The sequence below is a fragment of the Salvia splendens genome, chromosome 3, assembly GCF_004379255.2.
Source record: "Salvia splendens isolate huo1 chromosome 3, SspV2, whole genome shotgun sequence".
NCBI lineage: Eukaryota > Viridiplantae > Streptophyta > Magnoliopsida > Lamiales > Lamiaceae > Salvia > Salvia splendens.
In genome coordinates this window covers 6,735,977-6,754,537 of record NC_056034.1, presented here as the reverse complement: position 1 = coordinate 6,754,537, position 18,561 = coordinate 6,735,977, and the positions used below count along the sequence as shown (strand labels likewise).

General features: G+C 43.7%; 1 protein-coding gene across 1 annotated transcript; it reads right to left on the bottom strand.

The window, feature by feature from the left end:
- Nucleotides 1–845: 845 nt before the first annotated feature.
- Nucleotides 846–4,531, bottom strand: LOC121794622 (WEB family protein At3g02930, chloroplastic-like). Its single transcript, XM_042192873.1, has 3 exons — nucleotides 4,189–4,531; nucleotides 3,642–3,846; nucleotides 846–3,420 (listed from the first exon to the last, which is right to left on the bottom strand). The coding sequence occupies exons 1-3, from the start codon at nucleotides 4,203–4,205 to the stop codon at nucleotides 1,078–1,080; spliced, it is 2,565 nt and encodes an 854-aa protein (XP_042048807.1). The 5' UTR covers nucleotides 4,206–4,531; the 3' UTR covers nucleotides 846–1,077.
- Between the last annotated feature and the right edge of the window lie 14,030 nt (nucleotides 4,532–18,561).

Here is an 18,561-nt window from a genome sequence, read left to right as displayed (position 1 = left end):
GTGAATATTAAACGCCTAATTCGTGTTTAACTCATAAAAGTAAATATTTTATACAGTGGAGTACGTATTAAAATGGAGTATAACATTATTTTTTTTTCAATTTTTAATTATTATGTGATGATCAAAATCGGAATTAAGATGATATGACGAAAAAATCATACTAGTACTAGTCCTTATTTTGGATATATTGAATGATCTCATTTTATTAAAAACAATATATTGTTGTAATGTCAATATTATTTTCAATTTTCATCAGTTTAGACAAAGAAAATTGAAAATTATAATTGTATACTGTATAGTATTTCAATTTAAAAAAATTGTGGGATTAGTCGAAAGTCAGCGAACAATTATACCAACCTGATTTAATTACATTTATTTTGGGCCCGCTACACAAACGATTCCAAACTTCATACACTCGCTTACTTTGATTCCTACACTTTTTTATTCTTTACAGAAGGATGTTGTATTCATATATTTTATAGGTAATGAGATCCATAATTTTTTTTTTTTTTGCATTTATTAAATACTACTCCTACTAGACTTTTTTCTTTGTCGAGTACTTTTTGTATGAGAAATAGTACTAAGTCTTGGTGATGTTATATCTCTATTAGACATGTGCAAGAAGAAAATATGATTTTAATGGTTTTATCTGTCCTTTTTATTGAGGAAATAGATATATAAGGAGGATAATACATTAACACCACCACACCATATGATATGAGTACCATTTACGTTTACTGGTCAATAAACACGCCTTGGCCCCTATTTTAGATTTTAGTCATTTTACAATGATAAAAACACATAAATAAATCAATCTGCCTGCGTCATCAAACTACATTAAACTGACAAGAAACTTCCTCTTAATGAGATCTAATGCACACAAGCTAATCACATTGTGAGATAGGTACAAAAAAATTTCTAAAAAGGATACAAGCCTTTCATATTCAAGACTCCACGAGAGCCAAAATAAGATAAAAATGAAAAAAAAAAACCATTCACAAATTATACTGCAATGTATGGTCTCCTGTATACCTCCTAAAGCCAAGTGGATAGGAAACAGAATAGGTAGTTGATGCATTACTTCTGATTGGTAGTACCCTTCTTCTTCTTCAGTAGGCTCCCAAATTTATGAAGCAACGGTTTCTTCTTCTTCTTCAACCCGTTTTGCTTTGTTGGTGAGCTTCCGCCGTTGTCAGGATTCTCTGTTGAATGACCGTTAGCCTGCTCTTGGCTGTCTGTGCCCTCGGCTTTGTGTTCCACTTCGTCCTCCAAGGATTCCTGCTCTGTCTCTCCCTCTCCCTCTCCCTCTCCCTCTCCCTCTGGAGAGTAGTCTTTTTCCTCAATGTTGCAACTATCCCACATTTTAAGATCAACTTCTGTAGCATCATCACTGCCCTTCTCTAACTCATTTTCTTTTACTTTCCCATTCCAATTCTCCTTTTTTGAAGCTGTCTGAACAAATTCATTATTAATAACATCATGAACTTCATGCAGTGTCTCCTTTGCAGGTACTGGTAGCTCTGTCTCCTGAGATTGGTTTTCCACCTTAGGCTTCTCTTCTCCGGTGCCATTTTGTTCATAAAACTCGACCACTTTTGGGAGCATGTCGTAATCTTTTTCACTGTCTGTGAGCTCACCATTTTCCTCCTCATGCTTCTTAGCCGGAACTTCTTCAAGCAGTTTAGATAAATCCTCAATCTTCTTTAACGATGACGCTTCTCTTTTCCTCAGCTCGTCATTTTCCTGAAGAAAATTCTGCAGTTCATTTTCCTTGTCCATCAAAACCTCTTTCAATCCCATGCTCTCCGCCTTTGCTTCACCAAGGACTTCCTTTAGGTAAATGGCTTCCGATTCAGCTTCTTTGAACGAATTTTTCCAATGTTCCTCCTCCTGTCTTGTGGCACAAGCTTCTTCCTCCGCCATTTTCAGCAGATTAACCAGGCTATTGATTTCACTTTCCACAGAAGATTTCTCCTCTTCAGATTTCTGGATAGAATTCATCGAGTGAAGCTCCCTCTGCTCCCACTCGGCTCTTGAGTTCTGATGATCGTGCTTGGACTGTTCGATTGAATTAGTCAGAGCTTCAATTTCTTTCCTGGCATCACCAAGCATGCTTTCATACTTCCCATTTGTTCCTTTGAGAACCAACTTCAGATCCTCTATCTGAGATTCATAGTTTTCGTGCTCAACTTGAAAAGACAAGAGCTTTTCTTTGGCATCTCTTGCTTCTGAAGAAACTTCATGTAATGCTGATGCTAGACTTTCTAATGCTCTCTTACTTTTTTCTTCCTCATCTCTTGAATTTCCCAACTCATTAATGAGTTTATTTTTCTCTCCCAACAGAGTTTGGACATTTTCAGCTGCAAGTTTCTCATTGTTTAAAGAGTGAGATTTTTCTTCTTTTAAGGTCTCAAGCTCAGACCTCAGAGATTCAACCTTCTTTGCCATTTTGGAAGCTTCTTCTTTCGCGAGTTCGAGGAGGATATCTAACTCCTCCGGATCCCTTTTCTGCCTGTCGATAGAGATTTCCAGCAGGACTACCTTCTCCTTGAGCGATCCAATCTGTGATTCGGCATCATGCAATGAATCATTGCTTCCTTCAAGTTGTTTTATCACAGATTCCAGTGATTCTGATGCAGATCTCTCCAATCTCTTTGCTTGCTCAGCTTGAGATGATAATTCCTTAACTTTTTCTTGCAACTCATCCACCAGGTTACGAGCATAAGACTCGGCCATTTTTGCAGCCTCGAGGTCAACATTTAGTTGCTCTATGATAGCCTCTTTTTCTGCCAAATTCTCCTCCAACATTTGAGCCTTTTTAAGTTGCTGGTTCAGGGAAACTATCTCTGATTTCAGTTCTGATACAAACTTATCTTTTTCACTTGCCTCCATTTCGACTCTAGAATCAAGCACAGATTTCATATGGGCCAACTCAGCTGAGAGAGCTTCAACCTTTCGTGCGTGAGCCTCTGCCAATTTTGTTGCATCTTCTACATGCTGCAGTGCCTGCTCTTTTGCATGACTTATCTGGGCTAGTTCTTCCTTCACCTTCTGAATATCCTGAGTGGCAGATTGAAGAGCAGCAACATCCGCCGCATGCTGGTCCCTAACCGTTTCAAGCTCTTTCTGCCGTTCCTCCTCATTTCTTTGAGCAGCTTCAATGCCTGCCTGCTCCATTTCAACTGCTCGAAACTTTTCAATCTCAGAATTCTCTTCTGCTCGTTTCTGTGTAATCAATGCCTCCCGGAGCTTCTCATTTGCTTCCTCAGCCAATCTCCGGGTTTCTTTCAATTCATCAAGAGCCTTCTCTTTTTCATTCTGAACCAAAACCAGCTTCTCCTCAGCCTTCTTAAGTTCTTCCTTAGCTAGACTCAGTTCAGGCTGAACTTCAGACGGTTTTGAAACACGAGCCGCCTTTTTCTGCCAGGGAAACAGCAACAGGTATCAACATTAACAACGAATTCTGATAGAACATTCACTACTAGTTTTTCTCATTGACAATCTAGCTAGACAGATCAAATCCGTTGTTTTGAGTATGAAGCCTCATTTTCGCAGTGTTGCATCATCCTTTAAAATCATCCAACAAATGCAAAAAGTATATCAAAATCCATCATCAAATACAACCAAATACTAAGACTTACTTCAGGCGGAGTGGTGAGTTTGGGAGAGCGGCGGTCGACTGCAGGCTTCGATGGAACAGATCTAGGGGAGCGATCAACCGAGAGGCGAGAACTTTGCAGGGGAGAAGCAGCATCCGCATTGGATTTAACTGCTCCCCTGCTGCTAGTCTTGCTCACACGAGTGGTTGCCATTGATACTTTAGCCGGAGCTCCAGATACAGCAGATCTATTAGGCCAACAAAATTCATCAATTCAACATAACCATCGAGTATGATTAGTTGACACGAACTTCACCTCTCTCAAAACAGTTATATATCGAGAAGAATTACGAAAATTGGAAAGTAATAAACCGCAGCATTTTGAAATTACCAGCGGCAGGATTTTCCCGGGAAAATGTCCCCGACGACGACGATCACGAGACATACAAAATCGAAACTGATTTTCGAAATGACAATCATAATGAAGACCAGATCACGAAACGTACAGTGATTTCGAGATGATCTACTTAATAAAACATGGAAAAGCAAGGAAATCTCATATGAGATCCGCAGAGAAAAAAGGTGCTTACTTGGGCTGGGTAGACATGATGTACGGCCGACTACGCTCGATTATGCAGAAGAATGAGTGATTCGTTGGGCAGGGAACGGGAATCAATGAAATGCAGGCATTTTGTGAATATAAATCTGTGGTGAACGTGTTTATGGAATCTATATGCGAATTACAGAGTGTAGAGAGAGAAGGGATGGAGAAATGGATGAGGTTGTGGGGAGGAAGATACGGAGAAGAAGAACAGTGCAGTCTGTCAACTGCTCTCTCTCTTGGATTGACGCAAGTAGGGCTACAAGCCTTCCTGTAAAAGGCGGTTGTTAAACTTTGTCAGAGACTCAGAATGTATCATTGTTCATCTCTCTCTCTCTCTCTCTCTCTCTCTCTCTCTCTCTCTCTCTCTCTCTAGCTCTCTCTCTCTCTCTCTCTCTCTCTCTCTCTCTCTCTCTCTCTCTCTCTCTCTCTCTCTCTCTCTCTCTCTCTCTCTCTCTCTCTCTCTCTCTCTCTCTCTCTCTCTCCCCTGTGTATTTATTCCTTTTTTTTAGATAAAGTGGTTACTAAATTTTTCTTCAATAATCAACTGATTTTCCCGACGACAACAGTTGTCTAACATTTACCACATCTAAATTGTTTTCCTAACTTTTTAGTATCTAGAATACCACTTCAGTCCACACTAATTGAGTAATTGGCGATGACAAGATTTTGAATTTTGAAAATACGAATAAAAAATGGGAATCATTACCGAATTAATTTAAAAGTGCAAAATTACTCTACAAGAATATATTTGTAACTGTTCTCTGAGAATCAATTTTTAAAATGGATCAATAGATATAACATATACTTCGATGAGGGCAAATTGCTACAAAAAATAATGAAATTTTGTTAGTACATTTTAGTCTCTGAAATTTTGTTTTTTGTCCTAATTTGATTAGCTTAATTTAGAGAGAGATCAAGCTCTCATTTTTTATGTTAAATAAAAGGGAAAAGGTGCATGAGCCTTTGGACTAATTCTCAAACTTGAGTAGGTACTAAAACTGTCTTTTGCCCCACCCAACAAACATAATTTGGAAACTGGTCCATCTAGCCACTTACTTGGTACTAAAACTAAGGATGTCCACTATAAGGCGGACACACCCAATAGCCCCGCCCCAATTTTTATCCATGGCCCTAATTTTGTTGTCCATAGTCCCAAAATTTTGTGTCCGCCACTATGGTGGACACCTCCAATAGCCCTCAAATTTTATAATCAACTTTCATTTTATGTTTCAAGTAATTATAAACAAATTTATCGGGCTATACGTAATTAGAAGAAGCCGACTATACGAATTTAAAATAAAAATATAAATATAAATAAAATACAAATTAAAATTAAAATTAAAATTAAAATTAAAATTAGAATTACACACAAAATTAAAATTAAAATTAAAATCACACACTACATTGAATCTAGTACAAATCACTACCAAATTTAAACAACGCCCCCACCTCCCCTACGTGCCCACACTTCTTCTATCAAATCGGCCTGCAGTGTGTTATGTGATGTGGTCCTGCGCATATCAGCGAAGCGTTGGATCAAATATTCATTGCTCCATGGTACGCCCATCTGGATCGGCGCGGAGGCGACACCGTGACTTGTACTTGCGCCCTCTTCCGGCGCCCATCGCTCTGCCACAAATCCTTCATCTTCTATTATCATATTATGCAATATGATACAGGCTAACATAATATTCGCGACATCATCTTCGTGCCAAACTCGTGCCGGACACCGTATAATAGCCCACCGCGATTGGAGGACACCAAAAGCCCGCTCAACGTCCTTCCTAGCACTCTCTTGTTTGCGCACAAAATATTGTTTCTTCGGTCCTACCGGTTGGCGGACAGTCTTCACGAATACGGGCCACCGCGGATATATTCCATCTGCCAAATAGTAGCCCCTACTGTACTGCGTATCGTTGGCTACAAAGCTGATTTCTGGCCCCTCCTCCCGGCACTCCTCGTTGAAGAGCGGTGACGACTGAAGAACACTGATGTCGTTGTTCGAACCTGTCACGCCGAAATACGCATGTCAGATCTTCAGACGATAGTCCGCAACGGCTTCCAGTATCATCGTTGGATGCTTGCTTTTGAATCCAGTAGTGAACTGGCCTTTCCATGCCACGCGGCAGTTCCTCCACTCCCAATGCATGCAATCGATACTTCCTAACATTCTTGGGAAGCCGTGCACCGACCCGTGCATATCCAGTAGGCGCTGACACTCATCCGGGTTGGGCTTCCGTAGAAACTCCCCACCGAAAATTTCCCGGATCCCCTTACAGAACTGCCTAAGCACCGTGAGGCCAGTCGTCTCACCCATCTGTAGGTATTCATCGAACATGTCCGCTGGTCCGGCGTAGGCAAGCTGTCGGATTGCAGCGGTGCACTTCTGTTGTGTGGACAGCCCGATCCGGCCAGCCGCATCACGCCGGAGGGTGAAGCACCGGTAACGCTCCGCCAAATTCGCCGCTATATAGTTGAACAGCCGCTGCGACATCCTGAATCTCCGGCGGAATATCTCGGGTGGATAACGGGGGTTATCCACGAAGTAATCATCCATTAGACGTTGGTGAGCACCGACGTGGTCTCGTGGGATTGTCCGCCGATGAGTAATGGTGCGAGGGATCGGATCCTCCGCATCCTCCGCCTCCTCCGCCAAACGGGCCGCTACCTCCTGGGCGGCCTGGTGTTGCACATGTTGAATCAGAGCATTCCAACTGTCTCTCCACTAATTGTTCATTTCCGACCCCAAATTATAGTGAGAGAAATTTGTATAGATGTTGTGTTGGAATGGTGTGAAAATAATGAATGGAGTGTGGTGTATTTATAGGGGAATTGAAATGTAAAAAAAAAAATTGAAAATCGGCATAGCCGCGGCGGTTGGCGCCGCCACTATAGGCGGCGCGCCTATAGCCGCGTCCACCCCCCCCCCCCCCCCATAGCCGCGTCCTCGCCCTGGAGTCGGCGAACGCGCGTCCGCCGCATACCGCCCCCGAAATGGTTTCCGCCCGCGGGGCGGACAACTCCGCCACTATAATGCGCCCGCCTACCGCCCCAACCCGCGGCTATAGCCGCGGGCGTCCCATAGTGGACACCCTAAAGGCTGTCGCCCACTAACACACACAACGATTTTTTTTTTTGAGTCTGCATCAGTGTATATGTAAAGAATTCAAGTGTGTGGCAAAGGGCTAATAGTGTGTTATTGGAGGAAATGTTAATTTTTGTGTACCTATGAACTGGATTGGGGTATTTGGTAGTTTCAGTGCATACTCCTATTCTAGTTGAAGGATCTAAATACTCCTATTTCTAACATAAGAAATTGATGAGGAAGGGATCATGGCAATCTGTTTGGTCTACCATGATTATCTAGTTCTAAGAAAACAATGGATGGTGGTGCTACACTGCCGTGAATTCCAAATATCAATCTATAGGATTATTTCTCAACACTCTTGTAGACAGATTATGGGTGTACATCATACAATGATAATAAAATTCTTACAGAATTATGCTACGATAATATAGGGTCCTGTTAGGTTGAGATTTTTTAGCTTAATTGAGAATTGATATGCATTTTCAGCCACGCATTCACAACATTTTCGAAATGTCAACTGCAAGTAGATTATGTCAACTAGGGAGCATTATCGTCAATAGCCTGCACATCAAAGGTCAACAACTTATAGTTGACATTATATGTGTATAGTTGACATGAATTGTATATGTAGTTGACATTATATGTGTGTAGTTGACATGAATTTTATATGTAGTTGACATGAATTGTACACATAGTTGACATTATATGTGTGTAGTAGACATGAATTGTATATGTAGTTGACATTATATGTGTGTAGTTGACAAAAAAAATTTAAAAATAAAATAAAATTTTAAAAAAATAAAATAAAATAAAAAAAGTATTTATTGAATAAAATGTTATCATGAAATTATCAGTCCGCCCTTTCATAATTAATTAATCTAAAAATATTTTTCATGTGGCAAAGTCTTGACCACTCATTTAATAAAAATGAGTGGCTAATAATGCATCTCAATTCTCAATTAGGCTAAAAAATCTCAATTGATCAAACCCTTACAATATATATATTAAATCTATAATGGACGTATGAAGTAGCATGAACATATATCCATCTGGAAAGGTGACTGTTTCAATTATCTATCATCTGAATATTGTCCAACTATTTTTTTATCAGAATTCAAAATGGGCGACCGTCAACAAAATCTAGAAAGCGAAGGGTAATTCTGTCTAAATTTAATTTTTTGTATGGTTCTCATCTCATTGTTGTAAAATAGAATTGAAAGACAGAAATGTAAATATAGAAATGGAAGAGCAATGGAGAGCTTTAAGACTACATTGGATTAGATTGGGTTAGTTCAAGCCATTACAAGAGGGTCTTCCATATAGAAATAATCTTAGACCTTTTATAGTCTTCAAATATTTCCTTATACTGTTATACATGCACATCATCATCAAACCATCAATGTGGTTTGAATCGGAATCGAAACCGGAAGTTACTTTCAAGTATGATTCGACCATCGATGACGGTTTAATATATAAGGCATTAGATTTAGACTCTAGTTTCATAGTGATTAATCATCCTTTTTTAGGTCAAATTTCAATGAAGAACAAATGCCACAATTTTGGTGTGATTGTGTTTATGATCAAATAATTTCTCAAAGTTGAGGGTTGTTTAAAAAAGTTTGTTGAAACTTTAGGTTATCGGCTATAATTAATTTTTTTTAAATAACTACATGTGCCCTTACTCGGAAACTTGACTTAATTTTAGTTGATATTGAGGGAAAGTATTTGATTCAAAAAGTTAAAGACTGAGCTCAGGAAGAATTTAAGGCAATTCGGCGTTGCCACTGGCAGCAAAATTCATTGAAGTTTAGTCAGTATATGATATAAAATAACATGCATACAATGGTTTCATATCGTATTTTGATATTAGTTATTATTCCCTTCGTCCGCCATTAGGAGTCTCATTTCTTGGCGGCACGAGTTTTAAGAAATGTTAGGAAAAGTGAGTGGAAAAAAGTTAGTGGAATAGAGGTCTCACCTATATATATTAGTTTTAAATGAAATGCGAGAGGAATGAGTTAGTAGAAGGTAGAATCATATTACCATTTATGGTAAAAATTAACCAGGACTCCTATTCACGGACGAACTAAAATGGAAAAACGAGACTCCTATTCTCGGAGGGAGGAAGTACTACTTATTAGAGTTGTCAATTGGGCGGGCGAACCAAGACCCAGCCATCAGTGAAACGACACGGGCTTGGACTAGACTGATAGCAATGTATATTGTGATTGGGTATTAAATAAACTTACACAAGACTAATTCCCCCGTTATAACTTTTGTTTTCTATTGCTTCAGCTTGGGCCCATTTACTCGCATCAATTATATTCATTGGGTTTAATCTAGGGGTGGCAAATCGTGCGTGTCGGGTCATTATCGTGTCGACACGATAACGACACGAACATGATAACAACAAACACGAACACGACCCGTTAAGAAAACCTCAAACACGAACACGAACACGACACGAAACCCTCAGACACGAACACGACACGAATCCATTAACGACACGAACCAATTCGGGTCAACACGACACGATAACAACACGTACACGAGATGACACGATAACGACTCGATAACAACACGACCTGATAACGGTTAAACCTATTAAAAATGAAAATAATAAGAATTAATAATATTAAAATATTATTTGTTAACGGATAACACGAACACGACACGAACACGTATTGTTAACGGATAACACGAACCCGACACGAACACGACACGAACACGACACGAAATTTTCGTGTCCTTAACGGGTCGACCCAATAAGGACACGAACCCAATAAGCTCTGACACAAACCCATTATTTTCGTGCCGGTTCGTGTCGTGTTATCGTGTTGATGAATCCGCGAATTTCTGATGTTTGTAAATGCTGGTAGAGAATGAAGATTATGACACAAAGAATTTACGTGGTTCGATTTACTGAAGTAAATCTACGTCCACGGGAAAAAGGGAGGGCAAGATTGTATTGCTTGATCTGTTTTCTACAGCTTACAAATACAAACTTGCTATTTGCTATATGGTGTTTTATCTCTAGAGAGCTTAACCCTCTTCTATCTGATCTAAGTTCTATTTATATCTTGAACTAAGATCGTGGCTTGCATCACCACCCTAAGTCGTGGATGTCGTGTAGGTCATGGCCTAAGATCGTGGATGTAGCGTAGGTCATGGCCTACGATCGTGGCCTGAGTTGACACCACGTGGTAGTGGGTGTGTTGGACATCCTGTATGGGTCCACTAACTCCTTGTTCGGTCGAATACTGAGACCGAACTGCTTCGGTTGCCGATCTGAGAGTAGAGCTTGATTGGTTGGCTTTTACCGAGCTGTAGGCTGAGGCCGAACTCTTTGGTAATGCCGAACTCATACTCCTGCTTTGGTTGCCGATCTGAGAGTAGAGCTTGATGCCGACCTGAGAGCAGAGCTTGATAGGTTGGCTTTTACCGAGCTGTAGGCTGAGGCCGAACTCTTTGGTAATGCCGAACTCATACTCCTGCTTGGGCTTTGGGCTGATGGGCCGTCGTTGCTGTTGGGCTTGTTTAGTACGCACCCCATCACTACCCCCCCCGAAAAGCGAAGTGAATCACTTCGGCGAAGCGAGTCACTTCGGCATTCTGGAAAAGGGTACGGGGGAGGCTGAAGTCAGGGGACGTGCCCTGCGCGTGACTGCATTAAATGCGGCATTAAATGCGACAGTAAAATCCGGCCGTCGAATCCTGAAAAGGTGGGATATGAAACGGTGCGATGATTTGAAATCTTTTCCAAATCTGATAAATACCGCCTTTCTTCATCATTTGAACACCTTTGCTATTGGCTTCTTCTGCACTCTCTATCTTTTGCGTGAAAAATTTCCTTCCGCTTTCAAAAATTTCCTCAGGATTTCTTCAAACTTTCAAAGAGTAAGAACCATGTCTGCTTCCTCTTCGTCTGAGTCTGGTAGCGGTAGAAAAGGGGGTAAGGGGTCTTCTAGCCGGAAAGAATCCGGGGAGAAGACCGCAGAGTATTTTCACAGTATCTTGAGCAAGGATACTGTGATATCCCTTTACGAAAAATACTCTTTTCCTGGGGGGAAGGCGGTGGTTCCCGACGATGATCATAGGGCTAACGACCCGCCGGAGGGTTATGCCACCGTTTACGAAGCCTGCTTAGAATGCGGGCTTCGTTTCCCTCTTCCCCCACCTTTTGTAGAGCTTCTTGATTTTTTTCAACTCCCCTTAGGTCAGGTGACTCCGAATTCTTGGAGGCACTTGTCGGCTTTTGCTGCCGAACTCCGTAGGTTAGATAAGGATCTGTCTCTGCGGGCAATCCTTAATTTTTTCCAATTTAAAAGGAAGGGATCTTGGTTTTACTTGATCCCCTTACAGCCTTTTAGGGCATTCTGCAAAACCAAGTGGCCGAAATGGCAAAACCGCTTCTTTTTTTATGATAGGACAGCGGCTCCGGGCTTCCCCTGGAGAGGGCCGAAGTCCGTGATTCCTCACCCTCGGTTAGAACCATTGGCCGAGCTCGATGACGAGCTCAACAAGATTCCCATAGTTAGGAAACAATACACGGAGTCTGAGCTCGTCAAGGGCGACGTCGTGTTCGACATCTCGTCTTCGGACGAAGAGGCCGAGGGTGAGGATTTCTCTTTACCTTTATGTTCTACTGCTTTAACGAAGAAAACTAACCTTGCTTTCTTGCTTTTTGGCAGTGTTCATGCTGAACAAGGCTACCCGAAAATCTTCGGAGTCCAAGGAGCCGGAGAGGCCGAAAACCACCAGCTCGGCGTCTGATGCCGAGAGGACTCCGAAAAGGCAAAAAACCTCTTCGGATCCGAAGAAGCCGGAGTCAACTTCGGCAAAGGGGAGGGGGAAGGCCCAGAAGCCCCCGAGAGCGCCAGAGAAAGACGTGGTCTTGGCGCCTCCTTCGGAACATATCTGTGAGCCGTTTTTATGGCCCACGGACTTCGCCGAGGTGAATTCTCTTCTTGATTTTCTGGCCTTGCTTTTTTTCTGTATTTTTGTGGTCCCTTTGTTGACTTTTTTCTTTATTCATTTTCAGAGGAACGATATGCTCTCCAAGCTCGTCGCCGTCGAACTCTCCAAAGCGTCCAATGACTATGCCGAGATGCAGAGGAAGTTGGCGGCTGCTTGTCATCGGGCCGAACAGGCTGAGGCTAACTTTGAGAAGGCCAGAGCTGCTAGGATTTCGGCCCAGGATGAAGCTCAGTTTGCCAAAAACCAGCTCGTCATCCAGCGAGAGCAGACGAAGCGGAGCGATGCTGCTGCCGTGGTTGCCCAAGGGGAGGCTCTCCGTGTTTACACGGAGAAACTCTTTTTGAGCAGCCAGTTCTCGGCCTTTGTCGGTAGTCTGGTAAGGCTAATTACCGATAAGGGCGAGCAGGGGGCCGACGTCGTGCTGCCTCTGTACAGCCGAGAGATAGCAGCTCGGCTTCAGAATCTGCCGCTCCTTGAGGAGCTCGCTTCATCCTCGGTCCTGCTTTCTGCAGACCGAGTCCGGAGTTGTCGAGCTGATCGGGACGAGAACCTGGAGGCTATCTTTGCCTCCGTGGGACCCGTTTCACCCGCTTCGACTTACAACGGAGAGGGTGAGGCCGAGCCGCTGGAGCTGGAGGCCGAAGTCGAGCGGGCCGGGCATCCGGAGAAGGAGGCCGATCAGGAGGCGGAGGCGAGGCCGGCAGGAGTCGAGGCCGAGGCTGAGGTAGCCCAGGAGAAGGAAGCTGTACCAGACCGAGGAGCCGGAGACGAAGCTGGCGGAGTATGATTTCGTCTCCCTTCTCTTAGTCTAGTTTCTTCCTTGTAAAATGGCCTTGATGCCCTCCTAGTGTAAAATTTTCCTTGTGAATGAAAAATTCTCTATACTTGTCTTCGTATAGCTTTTCGTACTCGCCTTTATTCCTGTTGTATTTTACTATCTGCTCGGTACAGCTGCCGAACTAATATAGCTGCTTTGTACCCAAGGAGATGGAGATACTTCACTGGAAACGGCTGTACTCTTCGGCTTTGGACGAAGCTGAGAGAAGAGCTATAGCCGATCAGACGAAAAATGACGAGCTTCTGGCTCGTTTAGTGAAGCTGGATGCCGATATCAAGGACTTAGAGTCCGATAAGAAAGATCTGGAGGCCGAGCTGAATACGGCCATTGCTGAGAGGACTGCGTATGAGGATTACATCCGTGTGCGCGGGGGAATGACCGTATCAGAAGTTCAGGAACGAGTTGACGAACTGTGGGAGGAGTATAATGTACTCCGGAGGAACAATGCGCTGGAGAGCTCGGCTTGCCAACAAGTCGTGAAATCATTGCGGCGCTGGGCTTCTCGGTACGACATTGTTCTTGCCCGGCGTCCCTCAATTGAGAGATTCCTCCGGCATATCGCGCCAACAGATGCTCGCACTCCAGATCAAACCTCTGGTTCCCTTGTTCAAAATCCTACTCCCAGCCAACAACGAACTCCGGAACAGCCGGAAACGTCAAGTCGAGAACGGGCTCAGGAGCAACCGGAATCGTCAAGACGGGGACGGACTGAAATTCGCCGAGGAGTTGTGACTATGAGCGAGCAAGATCAGCAGATGCTTATTGCAGAGACTCTTCATCGCCGAGGTGTTAGGACTTCTCGGGCTCGGGGAAGAGGCGTTGGGTCGAGGATAGCATCTCGTCGACCTGCTTATTCTTCATCTGCTCGGAACAACCGAACTCGGCTTCCAGAGGATTTTGCAGATAGGTGGCTTAACTTCAGCAACCCTGGACAGTAGAATAGTCCTTTGTAATAGCGTAACGCCATTTTGTAGGGTAGCGGAGTTGTATGCCGAACAAGATTTGATAAATGAAATTTTGTTTTCGCTTCTAACACTGTATTTACAGCTTAGCGAAAAAATTTCATCGTACTTGTCCTCGGTCTTATGAAGTAAACTTCTTTGACCGGACTTGGTCCTTGGTCTGATGAAATAAACATCTTTGACCGGACTCGTCTTTGGTCTGATGAAATAAACATCTTCGACCGGACTCGTCTTTGGTCTGATGAAATAAACATCTTAGACCGGACTCGTCTTTGGTCTGATGAAATAAACATCTTCGACCGGACTCGTCTTTGGTCTGATGAAATAAACATCTTTGACCGGACTTGGTTTGTGTTCTAATTTGGCGATTTTTGTCGCCGGGATCGAACTTTCCCTTGTCCTAATTCGGCGAGTTTTATCGCGTGGATCGGACTTTCCCAGTTAACCGAAGTGGTCTTATGCAGTAAACCTCTTTGACTAGACATGGTCGTCCCCGGTCTTATGAGGTAAACTTCTTTGACCGAACTTGGTCGTCCTAATTCGGCGAGGTTTATCGCGTGGATCGGACTTTCCCTTATTGCAGTTCGTTTCAGACGAAGTGCTTGTTAAGCTGAATTGCGGTCTTGTATCCTCCTTGGAAGCTTGGACTCACAATCGTTGGCTTATTGCAGTTCGTTTCAGACGGACTGCTTGTTAAGCTGAATTGTGGTCTTATATCCTCCTTAGAAGCTTGGACTCACAATAGTCTTTAATAATCGATCTAAAAAGGGGATCAGTCTTTAAAGAACGATATACCTTGGTACCATTTGTAAGAGACGACAAGCACATAGGGACAAAACACAGAGAGAAAAAATGAAAAAGACGAAAGAAAAAACTTTAAACTTTTTATAAAACGACAAGAGGTGCAAGTAAGAAACAAACAAATAAAAACACATACCCCTATGACCGAACTAGACACGAGACGGACTGACCGGACTTTTGTCTCTTACAAGTGGAACTTCTTGAGGTTGGAGATGTGCCATGTTCGGGGTACTTGTTCTCCTGACATGTGAGTCAATTTATAAGACCCTTTGCCGAGGACTTCGGACACCCGATATGGACCCTCCCAGGTGGGTTCGAGTTTGCCCAGCTTTTCTGCTCGGCTTACTTCGTTGTTTCTCAAGACGAGATCTCCCACTTGAAATTGAAGCTTTTTCACCCTTTGGTTATAATACCGGGCTACTTGCTCCTTATACTTGGCTGCTTTTATGCACGCCAATTCTCTTCTTTCTTCGGCGAGATCTAGTTCTGCTCTCAGTCCGTCGTCATTCATTTCTGAGGAGAAATTTAGAGTTCGGGGACTGGGTACGCCGATCTCCACCGGAATTACGGCTTCAGTGCCGTACACCAGGCTATACGGAGTTTCACCGTTGGAGGTTTTGGGTGTAGTTCGGTAGGACCATAGGACTTGAGGGAGATTTTCTACCCATTGTCCTTTGGCTTGTTCTAACCGAGCTTTTAACCCTTTCACCAGAATCCGGTTCGTTACTTCCGTTTGTCCGTTTGCTTGGGGATGGGAGACCGAAGTGAACCGCTGTTGAATGTTCAGCTCTTGGCACCAATTCTTGAACGTCTTGTCGGTGAACTGAGTCCCATTATCCGAGATGAGGATGTGGGGTATGCCAAATCGGCACACTATGTTCTTCCAGACGAAGTCCAATGCCTTTGAGCTCGTTATCGTAGCTAATGGTTCAGCCTCCACCCACTTCGTGAAGTAGTCCACGGCAACGATAAGGAATTTCATTTGCCGAGGAGCTTGAGGAAGTGGTCCCACTATGTCTATGCCCCATTGCATGAAAGGCCAAGGGCTTTGCATAGTGTATAGATCGGTCTGCGGCATCCTTGGGACATTTGCATGAATTTGGCACTTCGTACACTTCTTGACGAGCTGCACTGCCTCTTGTACCATGGTTGGCCAATAATATCCCCATCTCAGAACTTTTTTAGCTAAAGCTCTGGCTCCGATGTGGCTACCGCACGATCCTTCATGAACTTCTCTGAGGATGTAGTCCGTCTCTTCTGGTCCTACGCACCGCAATAACGGCTGGAGGTAAGACTTTCTAAAGAGGAATCCTTCATGAAGTTCGTACCGAAGTGCTCGGCACGTGATCTTCCGAGCTTCTCTCTTATCCTCGGGCAATTGTCCTTGATCCAGATACTGCAAGATCGGCGTCATCCAGTTCGGCGAGCTGGATACAGAATGTACCTCGGCTTCATCAATGCTTCGATGCATTAATTCTTCCGCCTTTGAGCTCGGATCTGAGGCCAACTTACTTAAGGTATCTGCTCGGCTATTTTCCGCTCTGGGAATGCGGATTATCCGAAAATAGGAGAAACTTCGGCTGATGCTTTGCGCTTTGTCCAAATACTTCTTCATTCTCTCGTCACGGGCTTCACTTGTACCCAACATGTGATTTATTATGACTTGTGAATCACAATGGACTTTGAGAGATTTGACGAGTAGACTTTGCGCTAACTGGAGTCCGGCCAGGAGGGCTTCGTACTCGGCTTCATTATTAGTAGTGGGGAATAGGAAACGAAGTGAGTAGGTTACCTCGTGTCCGTCGGGAGCGACAAGTAAAATACCAGCTCCACTTCCCATCTTGTTTGAAGCTCCATCTACGAATCCGCTCCAGCAGTCCGGCGGCTCTACTTCGGATTCCAAGGGCTGTGCTAGTTCGGCATTGGCAGAATTCTTCTGTTCGGCAATAACAGGAATTGCTTGATCGAACTTCGCTTCTGCAAGAAAATCTGCCAAGGCTTGTCCCTTGATGGCTTTCCGAGGTAGATATTCAATTGTGTGCTCTCCCAACTCTATAGCCCACTTGGCGATTCTGCCTGATGCTTCTGGCTTGGTCAAAACTTGCCGAAGAGGTAGATCGGTTAAGACGCATACCTTGTGAGCATAGAAGTATGGCCGCAGTCTCCTTGCTGCATTTACTAACGCCAGAGCAATTTTTTCCAGAGGTTGATACCTTGTTTCTGGACCTCTTAATGCTCGGCTTGTAAAGTAGATGGGAAACTGCTTTAGGCCTTCTTCTCGTACAAGCACCGCGCTGATGGTTTGATCCGATGCCGCTAAGTATAAGAATAGTACTTCGGCTTCGGCTGGAGCTGAGAGAATAGGAAGCTCGGCTAGATAACTTTTAAGCTCGTCAAAGGCCTTTTTCTGCTCGGCTCCCCACTCGAACTTTGGTGCCTTTTTCAACACCTTGAAGAACGGCAGTTGCTTTTCGGCAGCTTGGGAAAGGAATCGACTCAGTGCGGCTAGACATCCGGTTAGCCTTTGCACGTCATGTATGGACTTCGGCATTGCCATGTTCTGAACGACTTGAACTTTTGAGGGGTTTGCCTTGAGTCCGTCTTTTGAAACCCAACAACCCAGAAACTTTCCCGAATCTACCAAAAAGGTACACTTTTGGGGATTAAGTTTGAGGTTGGCTTTCTTGAGCACGTTGAGAGTGGACTTGAGGTTGTGCTCGTACTCCGAGGTGCTTTTGCTCTTGACGACTATATCGTCAACATACACTTCGACCTCCTTTCCAATCAGGTGCCGAAAAAGCTTGTCTACCATCCTTTGATAAGTGGCTCCGGCATTCTTTAAACCGAATGGCATCTTTTTATAAGCGAAAATGCCGAAATCAGTAATGAAGGCTGTCTTTGAAGCGTCAATCTCATCCATTAAAACCTGATGGTATCCTTTGTATAGATCAAGAAAACAAAAAATTTCAAAGCCTATCAGAGCTTCTACTTTTTTATCTATGTTCGGAAGGGGATAGCAATCTTTGGGACAGTGCTTATTTAGATCGGTGAAATCTATGCACATCCGCCATCCTCCTTCCTTTTTCTTGATCATGACAGGATTGGCCACCCACGAAGGGTACTTCACTTCGAATAACACATCCGCCTTCAATAATTGACGGACTTCGTCATGGATGACTTGACTTCGTTCTGCCGCAAAGAGTCTTTGCTTCTGTTTTATCGGCCGGACCGAAGGATCAATATTTAAACGATGAGTGATTACCTCGGGGGGCACTCCGGTCATGTCCAACGGAGACCATGCAAAGACGTCTTTGTACTCCTTGAGGAGCTGGATGGTTTTTTCCCGAAGTAGAGGCGTTCCAGCGAAGCCGATCTTAACCGTTCTGGATGGATCGTCTTCGTACAGCTGAACTGTCATCGAGTTCGGCTCATGTATGACTTCGGTCATCGCCTCTGACTCCGGCTGCTGTGATTGCTATGCTTGGTGGTGCCGATCTGACTGCTCGGCACTTCTAAGCGCAATTTGCAGACATTCCTTTGCTCTCTTTTGGTCACCTCGGATGACCGCTATCCCTCCTTTAGTAGGGATCTTGATGGTGAGGTGATAAGTGGAGCAAATGGCCCGAACTGTGTTGAGCCAGTCTCTTCCCAGGATGACGTTGTACGGGGACCGAGCTTTCACCACGAAAAACT